This window comes from Rhododendron vialii, chromosome 8a (genome assembly GCF_030253575.1).
Source record: "Rhododendron vialii isolate Sample 1 chromosome 8a, ASM3025357v1".
In the NCBI taxonomy this organism is placed as follows: domain Eukaryota; kingdom Viridiplantae; phylum Streptophyta; class Magnoliopsida; order Ericales; family Ericaceae; genus Rhododendron; species Rhododendron vialii.
The window spans coordinates 10,187,288-10,199,523 of NC_080564.1; the positions used below are offsets into that span (position 1 = coordinate 10,187,288).

The 12,236-nt window shown below is 39.6% G+C and overlaps 1 protein-coding gene across 2 annotated transcripts; it reads left to right on the top strand.

The window, feature by feature from the left end:
* Positions 1–1,120: 1,120 nt before the first annotated feature.
* Positions 1,121–9,164, top strand: LOC131336199 (uncharacterized). Of its 2 annotated transcripts, XR_009202763.1 has the most exons (4): positions 1,121–1,677; positions 5,072–5,178; positions 7,964–9,020; positions 9,072–9,164. XR_009202763.1 is itself a non-coding variant. In XM_058371941.1 (3 exons), exons 1-3 carry the CDS (start codon positions 1,258–1,260, stop codon positions 8,703–8,705), a joined length of 1,269 nt encoding a protein of 422 aa, XP_058227924.1. In that variant the 5' UTR covers positions 1,121–1,257; the 3' UTR covers positions 8,706–9,164. The 2 variants fall into 2 exon arrangements, 1 of the variants encoding a protein (XP_058227924.1); XM_058371941.1 differs by having other exon boundaries at positions 7,964–9,164.
* The last annotated feature ends 3,072 nt before the right edge of the window (positions 9,165–12,236 follow it).

Genomic DNA, 12,236 nt, shown 5'->3' on the forward strand with positions numbered 1-12,236 from the left:
TTTTTTTTGAAAGATTAAGAGAGTGGTGGATTTGTGATATAGGTTATAGGAATATGAAGGGAAAAAAAATCGGTGTTATTTTGATAGATAACTCTAGGAAGAACACCATATATTCGATATATTTTTGCCCAAAAAAAACGTAATAGAGGGAAGTGAATGGCGGGAAACAAAAGGGGAGAGAGAGAGATTGTGTGAAATTGTAGTGGACCCCTTATTTTGGTTATGGACTAGAAGTGACCATTGTGAACCTCAACATTGTTAAGCTTAGCAATCTCTTAAGTGAATAATCAAAAGCTGATGTATCAACTTTTGGTTATCCATTTTTTATTATACCACTGTGAATGACCTAAGCTGGCCTTTATTATAAATTTATAGATCTATTACTTACATCTCCTAAAGTAGATTTAAAAATAATAATTTTAGCACTCTACTATTTGTTTATCATATTTTGAAATCCAATCTTTTAATGCTCAAAATACTCACAGTAGAATTTTCAAAAAAACATTAAAAGACGAACTTTGAAGCATGGTTATCTAAAAGTGGAAGGCTAAAACATTTTCCGAGATTTAGGCCTAATTTGGTTGAAAGGATTATTATTTTGTTTTTAAATTTAGTTTTGCGTTAAGTTTTTGTAGATTATTCATTCGTCTCGACGATAGAAATTCGGAAAGTAAATAATTATGGACCAAACTACAAAAAATTGAATAAAGATAAAAACAATTAAAATATCTGCGATAAAGACAAAAAAAACCCCGGAAAGAATTATTAAGCCAAACTAGTCCATAATCTATAATTTATTAGAAGTTTTTGGGTACCGGATGGATATCACGTGACTGTGTCTACGTGGTGCCGTGCAGCGTATCCGGGCCAGCTAAAAGTATGTTGGACAACCCAGATTGAAACCCTTTCTCTCATCTCACCCTACCACTCTCTTTTCTCTTTCTCTCTCGAGCCTTCCAAAATTAAAATGAACAGTCTGAATGCATTGCTCGGACACCACATGTATGCCCACTCGGCAGTCTGGCGCCCAAAAATTTCCCATAACCGACGCTTCCCAATCCAAGCTCACTCGCTGGCGGTTACGTGTGACAGGGTCGGACCCAACCCAACCCAACCCACCCAAATTACAACCCTACGCCTTTTAACAAAACAGGGTCTAGACATCCAATCGAACACCGCCGCGAACGCTTTTCCCCTTCGTAGCCACCCTAACCCCGTGGCGGCGATGGGCCGCGGTCCCCTTCCCGTCCCTTCCTCATGAGACTCAAACCCTCCTCCTTCCCCACCACTCTCTCTCTCTTCACCAAAACAAACCCCTCTCTCACTTCCCCTCTCTCTCCAACCGCCTGTTCCATGGCCACCGACGCCGCCTTCGACGACGACGACCGAATTTGCTCCGAACCCACCCAACACCCCGACCAAAACCAAGTGGATTGTTATTTGGGTAATCCGAGCGGGTACTTGAGCGGCGAGTGTAGGATCGAGAGGGCGTGGGCTCACTGGAAGAAGCTGGGCCAGCCCAAGTTGATTGTGGCCCCCATGGTTGACAACTCCGAGCTTCCTTTCCGAATGCTGTGCCGAAAGTATGGGGCTGAGGCTGCTTACACTCCCATGCTTCACTCTCGTATCTTTACGGAGACCGAGAAGTATAGGTGTCAAGAGTTCACCACTTGCAAGGTACTTCTGTACATTTATAGACGCATATGTGTTTTTGTATTTGCAATTAGTTATATAGTCACCGTTAGTATCAATGAGGAAGGAAGCTCGGACTTGGTAGGACAAGACCTAGGTTGGAAGCACGATTTGTGTCTGGTAGGGGCCTAAATCATGTCTATTTTTGTATTCATAGTAAAAAAAAATATTTTATAAGTATATGTTGCTACTTGCAAGCTCCAAAGAATAGACGAGTGTATGTGCGTAGCTGCCGTCAAATTTTATACGGGCAATCTAAAAAATGGTTGATAATTAGAAATTTTAGGGATTTTTACCCCACATGTAGAAATTTTAAGAAAAATTTTCCACTCAAGAGATATGCAAGGGCCAATCCCATAGAATTTTTCTTAATTAACCTGGAAATTAGTATATTACGCCTCTTTACCGAGAATGAGAAGTATAGGTCTTAAGAGATCACCACTTGCAAGGTTCTTTTAAATTTATGTTTACGTGTATGTTCGTGTTTATGAATTTAATTGAACATTTGCAATTAGTTATATAGTCACCGCTAGTATCAGTTAGGGTGGAAACTCAGACTTGGTAGGACATGGCTAGGTTCAAGTCCCGAATCCCCTTTCGAGGCTAAACATACTTCTGACACCACCCACATGTGGGTATGGAATCTTAGCTTCGGTCCCAACATAGGTGTGGTGGATCCCTGGAGATAGTGGTGCGTTGTAATGTGCTAATGCTCCTTGGAGGAGGTGACTGGTACATACCTGCACTTCCATTTCTATGTAATACCAAAAAGATATAGTTACCGGCTCACAGCAGTGGTATCTGAGAAATTTGAGTTGTGGACTGTTGTAGGTACGTGAATGCAAATTCTCAGTGTTTTTTTCGCTGGAGAAAATAACCATTTGGTTTAGGCAGCTTTCCCTTTGTATGCTATCTGATTGTCAACACACAAGAATAAAACACGAAACACGTTTTTAATGCGGAGACGTTTGCAGCCCCTAAACCCTTTTGATTGAATTCTTGTTGGTAAGAAAAGATTAAAAAAAAAAAAAAGGATTATTAGTGATTTGGTGACAAACTTACAAAAATTGTATTAGTTTGCTTCCTTCCCCTTTCTCACCTTCCAATTATCCAAACCAAAGGTACTATTGGAAATCTAAGTGAACATTAGGGCTCAAATAATATTTTCATTTGATTTTAGCAGTGCTGCTTTTGGATCTTGGATTGTGGAGGGATTGGTGAAGAAAAAAGGAAAATAACTATTTCTACTTCCACCTTCTCCAGTGTGATGAAGCAGACTACTTTATCTTTTCTTCCTCTCCACTTATCCTTCCACTTATTCATCAAACCAAACACAACCTAAGCCGGGGCGAAAAAAATGCACTTCTCTGCTGCTAGATTGATTATTGCTGTAATGCATTTGGTTTTTAGATGTGCAAGGCCAGTCTGTTCGGTTAAGCGGCAGTAGGGAAATGTTTCGTTTGGTTCAAGCAATCAAGCCTCTTGTGACTGTTGGATGAACTGATGAATGGTTTGCGTGTGTGTGTGAACTGTGAAGGAGAAAGAGGCTAGAGATCTGAGAATTAGCATGGGCAAATGGTGTGGGGTGGAGCAATAATCATTGCTTACCTCAAGGCAGGCTTGTATTAGTACTAGCACTTGTATTGATAGGGGCTTGGGGTAGAGAATCGTAAGACTGTATAGAATGAAGGCAGTGAGTAGGGAAAACTTTTGAGAGTATAAACTAGAGAAAGAATGGTAGGCTGTCATGATTTTGTTTGGTCATACAGATACTCAAAGAGTGAGCTTAAAGTAGTGATCAAAACAAGAGCCACTTGATAGACAAGTATCTGTTGTTATAATAAATTATAGTACTCCATACAATTATATAATTTTCTTTGGAAGCCAAATGCTAGTAAGAGGTTCAGGTGAAATGCTGAGGGCTCAATTCGACATAACTAGCAAAAGTTTTTAAAAGATTTGGGTTCAGCTTAACCCCCTCACCTTCACATAGCGCTGCCCCTATATGTGATGCTATATTAGTTTAGTTGTTTGTTATCCTCTTAAAATTGTAACTGTAGTTTGAATGTAATACCTAGATGTGGCAAATGGACGGGTTGGGTCAGGTTTGGATGGGTTAGTGATGGTCATGGCCCATGGGTTAGTTATGGACGGGTTGTATACGGTTCGATAATACCCATGAACCTGTTTTGACCCTATATGTGTACATGAACCCAAAAACCCAATTTTTTGACAGACCTACGATTCAGTCACCAGATTTAATTTTCATTTTGGGGTCGAGTATACAACCATAAACAGACATATTTTGCGGTTTTTCTGGAACCCTCCATAATTAGATCTTAAGGAGCGAGTGTCGCATTTTTGGACCATTACGTGGTTCGTAAAAAGTAATTATTTTTAAACTTAAGAGATGCCTGTAGGTTGAATTGTAAAAATACAAATCGCAGGATTTAGTTCTCTCGAATAAATAATCAGGTATCGCATGCGTTCTAATTTTTTGGTTTGGTTTTGAACATCCACTTAACCAATTTTGAACCCATCTAAAAGATTAAAATCCAAAGGAGAGAGAAAGATCCACTTGACCATTTTGAACATCCACTTAACCATTTGGAAATCGTTTAAAACCCATTCAAAGCCGTTTACATATGGTTTGGTTCAATGTAATCCAAGTACTACAAATTGAATACATGAATTGGGTTTGGTTTGAGAATTGCCACCTCTAGTAGTACCTTACTCCTTAGTCCTTATCAATGGAATCACATAATGTCACAAGAGGATTGAAAATCTTAGGATCTACATTCTTAGCTAGATTTGGCAACTCTAAGACAAATAGATAGAAGCGATTACAGTCATCGGGCTCTTCATTTTCCTAATGCCTATTTCAGTTGTAACTATTGGTTGGAGTGCAAGTTAAGTTTTAAGGGTAGAGTTAGGTTTGGGCCTGATTTCTCAACTGGTACAAGGGAATACTGATGGAGTTTGTTCAATCGATTTATCCTCCGCTGGAATTTGTTCAATCAGATTTACATATCGGGTCCTCGAAGGGGGTTGCATATGAATAACAAAAGCTGAATTACCTGTTCGAAGAACAAAACACATCACAAAGGATGCTATTTTTTTTATTTTTTTTTCATTTTCTTCCCCACACTGCCCTTTTGATTCAAATAGGCTATTTTTTGAAAGAGAACAAAAACGTTTTGTCCTGGCTTATGTATGAGGTTGTCAGTTCACCTTGTGATCTCCTATGAAATAGAATATAAGGTGTTGAAATGTGATTTCCTTTCGCCATACTTTTGAAAGTTTATCAACAGATTTGTGTTCCTGAATCCTGATATATTTGTATCCGCTTCTTCCCGCATCTAATAAATTGAAACTGCAGGAGGATCGCCCATTATTTGTCCAATTCTGTGCCAATGATCCAGATACTCTATTGGAAGCTGCTCGAAGAGTGGAACCTTATTGTGATTATGTGGACATAAACTTGGGGTAATACATTTCGTCCTTTGCCTCTTTTCAAAGTTGCATGGCAAAAACCAATTGATATCTTAAATACTGCAACTTAAGCCACCCCACAAAAATGATAATTGTTTGAAGTTCACTTTAGTTTTTTATACAAGTGCTTTTCATTGAACACAAGCTCTAGGCTTAATTTCCTTCTAACTTAGTAACGACATAAAGATTGACATTTGGAAGCTATTGGTCAAGCTAACTATTAGAAATACATTGACACTCCGCTGAACCATTGATGTTATGAACAAATTATGGAGGCTATTTGAGTGTCTTACTCTAGAAGCTTTAAAGGTCAGTTACACTTTTTTCTTGTTTATGTTCTATTTTCAAGCTTAACTCCGCCTATGCTGTGCTTAGAGTCTTATCTTTTTTACAACCGGTCCCAAGCCCAAATAGAGGAGGATGGTTTTCTGTTAGGTAGTTGATAGCCAACACGTAAAAACCCGTTAGATCTTTATGACATGAATCCTAATATGGTTGTATTTTCAAGCTTGAAGGCTCAATAACACTCGAAGGAAATGAGATATCCGCAGTTTAATATGTGAGGGAGGAGATAATGCCACGACAGAGAACTTTAGTGCCACGACAGTAAGTGGTGTCTTTTATACCCTTGCAAGGACCACGATCCTGACTTTTTCTCTCGACTCTGAATCTTACCCTTTCTTCTTGATTCTCACGTCTCTCTTGCTCTCTGATTCAAAATGAGCAAGCTCAGACTAACAACACGAGACCTTCAGCGAGACCGGAATTCTCAACTGACACCTTTACAGCAAGACTGAAATTCTCAACCGACACCGATTCAAGGAACTTCTGAAGGTTACAGACTGAGATATCTCCTGGGGGCTATGATAATATCGGCATACTTGCATGTCAGAGGTGGGAAGAGGTTGGTACAGATAAGACATTGAGAAACCCATCCAAAGAAGGCGATTGGGTTTCGATTTGCGATTTAGGAGATGGATAACCAAACTGACGTGACGAGGTGCGAGAGAGCCAGACATGGAGGGGAATGAGGTGATAGAGAAGACGGAGACAAGTTGTATAGACTATAGAGTTTAACATCTTTGGTCAGATTTTTGTTGTCAGTGCTCTGTTTCTTGTAATACACAAAAAAAAATAAAAAATGGTGCTTTGTTGGTAATGAAACCAGAATATATGGTACAATCAAGGTAGTCGATCTCGTTTCGTTCCGGCCGGTACGTGCCGTTTTGCAAAGAAACCGGTATCATAAAGGCCTGATTTCGTTCCGGCTAGCTTTCCGTCATTTTCCGGCGATACCGGCCGGTACCGGAAGGCTCGAATTCCGGCGGTACGTACTGGTGAAAAAAATGGAAAAACTGAAAGGAAAATGGAGAACGGGCAGAGCTGAAGTTCAGATCGGAACGGGCGGGGGGGGGGGAAGATCTGTCTTGTTTCGCAAGTTTACTGAAGCTGTAAAACTCTTCAATCTCAATGAGTCTTCATAGTCAAAGACGAGAGAGAGAGAGGAGCCGGACGCCATCTCAGATATTGAAAAGGGGAAACAACGCACGCCGATTCATTCTCTCTCTGCATGGAAGTGTGTTTGAAAACCAGTGGTTTTGGTTTTGAGCCCACCGTTTGGGAAAGCTTATTGATTACTATTAAAAATAAATGTTACTAATTGATTTTTTAAAAGGGAATTGATTTTGCCACTCACCTTTTTTTTAATGCCACTCCCCTTCTCTCACAAAACAAATCATCTAATAAAGACACAAAGGGGAGTGACATTAACAAAAAGGGGAGTGGCAAAATCACTCCCCTTTTTAAATTGTAGGAGTAATAGTACTCCAGGACTTAGGTAAAAACAAGGTTATGTATATATATATTTTATATTTTTAACGACAAATCCGAAACGGTACCCGGTAACATACCGGTACTGGTATGTACTGTTCCAGTGACAAATCCGGCATCATGTCCGAAACGGTATTCAGAACCTTGGGGGTACAATACACAACTACACATAGATCATGGTGTGGAGCTTTATTGATATTGTGAAGGTTCTTCAATCCATTTAGGTTTCGTGTCCCAGAGAGGTTGGTCGGAGTTTGGGATTCGGACGGGACGGCGGTGCTTCTTGGGAGGCAGCTGAGACGTTGTAGAGAGGCCCTATGTGTGATTTCAGGGTAAAAAAGGAATTTGAAAACAATGTTGGTGCCAATAAAGAATTCTGTCGTGGCATTATCATTTGCCAATATGTAACTATGGCTTAATATTAGTTTGTTTGTTGCAGGTATTAATACTGATTCTCATCTTTTTAGTAGTCTGATAACGATGAACCAAATAACGGTTATTGAAATGTGTTATATTGGTTGATGTTTCTTTATTGATGTCTGTAAAATACTTCCTGAACTTACCAAAGCGCATATATGTCATGCATTCATGCATCTAACAGTATTTTGCTGTGCTGATAAAAAATAAAAAAATAAAAAAATCAGTATTTTGCTGTGACATACTGTCTTTGTCACTACTTTGCAAAAAGTCATCCAAACTAGATTCTTCTACTCATCGCACATATTTGCCACAAGATTGCATGATTATTAGGGAATTGATTTTGTTTTTATTTGGGTGAATTTACTACATTATCCTTAAAAAGTGAACTAATGACCTATTTACTCCTTCCGTCATTCCTTCCCCCCCCCCCCCCCCCCCCCCCCCCCCCCCCCCCCCCCGCCATTTAATTGGTGCTTTAGAAAATGACAATTTCAGCTACATTATTAGTTGACTGTTTACTTATGTGCAGGTGTCCTCAACGTATTGCTCGGCGGGGGAACTATGGAGCTTTTTTAATGGATAATCTTCCACTCATCAAGTCTCTAGTAGAAAAATTAGCTCTCAACCTTAATGTCCCAGTATCATGCAAAATACGAATTTTCCCGAATTTACAAGATACAATAAACTATGCCAAGATGTTGGAAGATGCCGGTTGTTCTCTCTTAGCAGTTCATGGCCGTACAAGAGATGAAAAGGATGGCAAAAAAATCCGTGCCAACTGGAGTGCCATAAGGGCTGTCAAAAATGCTGTCAGAATCCCAGTCCTTGCGAATGGGAATATAAGGCACATGGATGATGTGGCAAGCTGTTTGGAGGAGACTGGAGCCGATGGGGTGCTCTCAGCGGAGTCTCTACTTGAGAACCCAGCTCTCTTTTCTGGGTTTCAAACGGCTGAATGGGTACGGGGTTGCAAAGGAAGAAACGAGGAAGGAGGAAAACTAGACCAAGCAGATTTAGTGGTTGAGTATTTGAAGCTTTGTGAGAAGTATCCTGTGCCATGGAGAATGATCCGGTCTCATGTGCACAAGTTGCTGGGAGAGTGGTTCAGGGTTCAACCGTGTGTGAGGGAGGACCTTAATTCCCAATCGATACTTACTTTCGAATTTCTTTATGGGCTGGTGAATCGGCTTAGGGAGCTGGGTGTGAGGATACCGCTTTATACGAAAGACACTCCTGTGGGAAAAATACAGGCAAATGGAATTGGTGCATGAATTGCTTGCACAACATGCGAGAGCTTTACACTTACATTAGTCAGCAAATTCTAGTAACTTATAGCTACCTGATCAAATGAAGAATTTAGAAGGTATATGAGAAAGAAGCACATAAGGTACTTGCATCTTTGGACTTCCTATATGGTGATTATGTCTTGGAAACTCCATCCACCCTTTTGAGATTTGGTTGGGACGATTACTAACATTCTATATTTCTTGACTAGGTGAGTTTCTTCGATAATTGAGAGTTTTTCTCCGACAGTCGATTTGTTGAATTCGGGATGTTTTTTAGAGGTGGTCTTAATTTGTACTCCAGTAATGTCATGGTAGATCCGTTCTTTGTTTTGTGTGTAGCAGTAATATCAGACTGAATGATTTCTTGCTCTGAGAAGTTTTGTACTCCACTATAGAGTGTTCACTATTCAAATGTCAGTAACAGAACTGGTGCATTTCCCAATATTGTTCCAATTTTATCGGATGTCCCCAAAGGGACAAAATGGTTGCATTTTTGTTGTGTAGCAAAATGCCTTTGCTCTTTTTGTTTCACTTGCCAATGGAGAAGCAAAGTTTCTCTCTATTTGTTCTTTTTTTGGCTTTTATTCCTTAAACTATACGTATTTTTTCTATTTCGTTCTCAAACTATTAAAACGACCAGTTTCATACCTCAACTTTCCAACCGTTATCCATTTGGTCAAATAGATTTTGGAACCCAATTTTTGAATGGAAAACTGGTCACATGACCAGCACATGTTGTCTAGTCCACCAATGCAAGGGCATATTAACCATTCCATCCCTCAGTAATATCCCACCCTCTCTCCCTCTTAGTTACTTCATTGATGAAAGCTCAACAACGTTTAATTTTAGTGCATCTATACAAAAAATTGGGTGATTTGGGCCGAAATGGAATTCCTTGGTGAATACCATCAAAGAGACATGAACGTGAATAAAAGAAAGTTGGCCTGGTGGAGTTGTTTCATTACCATGCGTGATGCCCGGCCTCTAGTCCTACTGTTTTGATTGTTAAAATCACAAACAGAAGAACAAAAACAAGAAGGAAAAAACCAACTGACACGGTTTTTGCTAGGTCAATTACGGGAAATTTTTTTTTTTTTGACTAGATCACAGCAGTTATCAGTTCAATCTGCTTAAATCATTTCAGATATTGGAAAAATGGCTGCTACTAGAGTGAACTAGAGCTCTACTTCCCTAATGCTATTTTCCTACTTTTTCCATTTTTGTTTTGCTTGTTTGGGCTGGCAACCACATCAAAAGAGAACTAACAGCAAAAATTTGAGAGAAAACTAAATCAAAACATGCATTTCAGGCAAGAATGCCGCTGGTACACAATGGAAAAACCCTATTTTAAAGGTTAACAAGCATTAGAATGGAGTCATAAAAGATAAAAAAAGGAGATGAGGAATTTGACAAGGAAACAAATAGGGTATTCATTTAGGGTGCTTGAAGAGGAAGAGGAAGATGACGGCATGGCCACGGCTGGGGATGGGGTAAGAGGAAGAGAAAGATGAAATTTGCTCAAATTGGAGGAAAACCCATCTGGATTTGGCGCCAGATGGTTGGGTTGGGTGAAACGGCAAATTTGCCCTTACATTGGTGGGGAAGAACACATGTGCTGATCATGTGACCAGTTCTCCGTTCGAAAATTGGGATTCCGTTATCTATTAGATCAAATAGATAACGGTTGGAAAGTTGAGGGCTAAAACATTTGGTTTAAATAGTTTGAGGACGAAGTAGAAAAAAAGGTGTATAATTTAGGGGATAAAAGGGAAAAAGACTCCTCAATCCCTGTATGTTTACGATTCATGTGTATGTATCAAGCACGAAGAGCGATAATTGAAACAATCAAGTGAGAAAGTATACTTTCATCAGCTTATGCATGAGGATAGTGAACACTAAGCTAGACAAGAAGGTATTCTGTTTGACAAAACTTCAAATTGAAAACATGTTAACATAGGAAAGCTGTTTGAGAAAAATTTAAGCGCTGAATTCAAATAAATTGTTTGGTGAACAAGTTGAAGATTAATTTATATTGTTATTTACTTTGTCATTTTTGGATATTTCTGGACTATGAGATGTTTTGAAATCACTGGATAGTTTTAAAAGGTCACATAATTTGTTAGTATATGTTGAATGAATTGGAGATGATAATTCACAGACACCTAATGATGTATATGAATACTATTTTAGCCAAAATAGGAACGCTACACGTAGACGTCTGTGTATAGATCTGTACAAAGATGTTTTTGGAACCGTTCGATAATTGATGCATGTGAGTTCCATACAATAACCATGGAGCTCAAACAAATCGTTTGTACAAAAATGCTTTTGGAAACGTTCGATAATTGATGCACATGAGTTTCATACAACAAACATGGAGCTCAAACAAATCAAACGATTGTGAGAAGCTCCACCCTTCTTAGCCCTATGTTTCTGGGTTAGATCGGAATGAACATTGAAAGGGCATTGTACATTTGTACACCACAGGCACGGTCTAATTCTGGCAGGGCACGACACACGATTAAATAAACGGATCGGCACGGCACGATTCAAAAAAGCATGGCACAACATGACATGATAAAAAAGGCACGGCACGACATGACAACAAAGGCACGGCACGACACGACAAAAAAAGGCACGGCACGATACGTCACGATTAATTAATCGGGCACGGCACGACACGATTTTAATAAAGCACAGCCCGACACGACACGATAAAGTAAAATGGCCCAGCAAGGCACGCTTAAAGCACGGCACGGCACGGTACGCCATGGCACAATGAAGTAAATGAGCACGGCACGGCACGATACGAAGCACGGTTGACACGAAAGTTGAATGGCACGGCACGGCACGACAAACACGTTTGACACCTCTACTTTTAATTCAAAAAATAAGCAACGTATTTCCCTTAATGGAACGGGACCTTAATATGTTATAAAAGGTCCAAAAGTTATCCATAGCACAACCTACAAATGCTCTACCCCAATGGAACGGGGGCAGCTCCTATCCAATCTTCAAGAGCGTCCAGTCCCGTCTAGTTTTAGACGATCTCAACGATCAGAACCGTTCACTTTTTAGAATTCGTTGAGAGTATTAGCCATGTTAAAAAATTCACGTTGATCGGATGTCATTTGATATAGTTTTAAAATGTATTAAGCTCACATAAAATGTGTTGACGGGGTGTAATCCTGCACACCTTTTGAAAAACCCACACAAGTCGTATGGATCGACTGGAGGACCTCACTCCAACCCATGAACTTTTTTTTTTAAGTGTTTAAAACCTATCTTTATAAACATTAGAGTCCTAACGTGTAATTATACTAGTATTATAATTCCTAGTCTATCCCATTTGTTTATTTTCTTTATCGATTGGAAGTCCATCCCATTTATCGAACAGTCTTAAGAACTCAACCAGCCCAATCCTGTGAGCCTGAAGTACCAATCCCAAAACCCATGTAAAATCTGGCTAGGTTGGGCGGTGATGCAAGCCGATGTGCACCCTTTAAATTAGGGGAA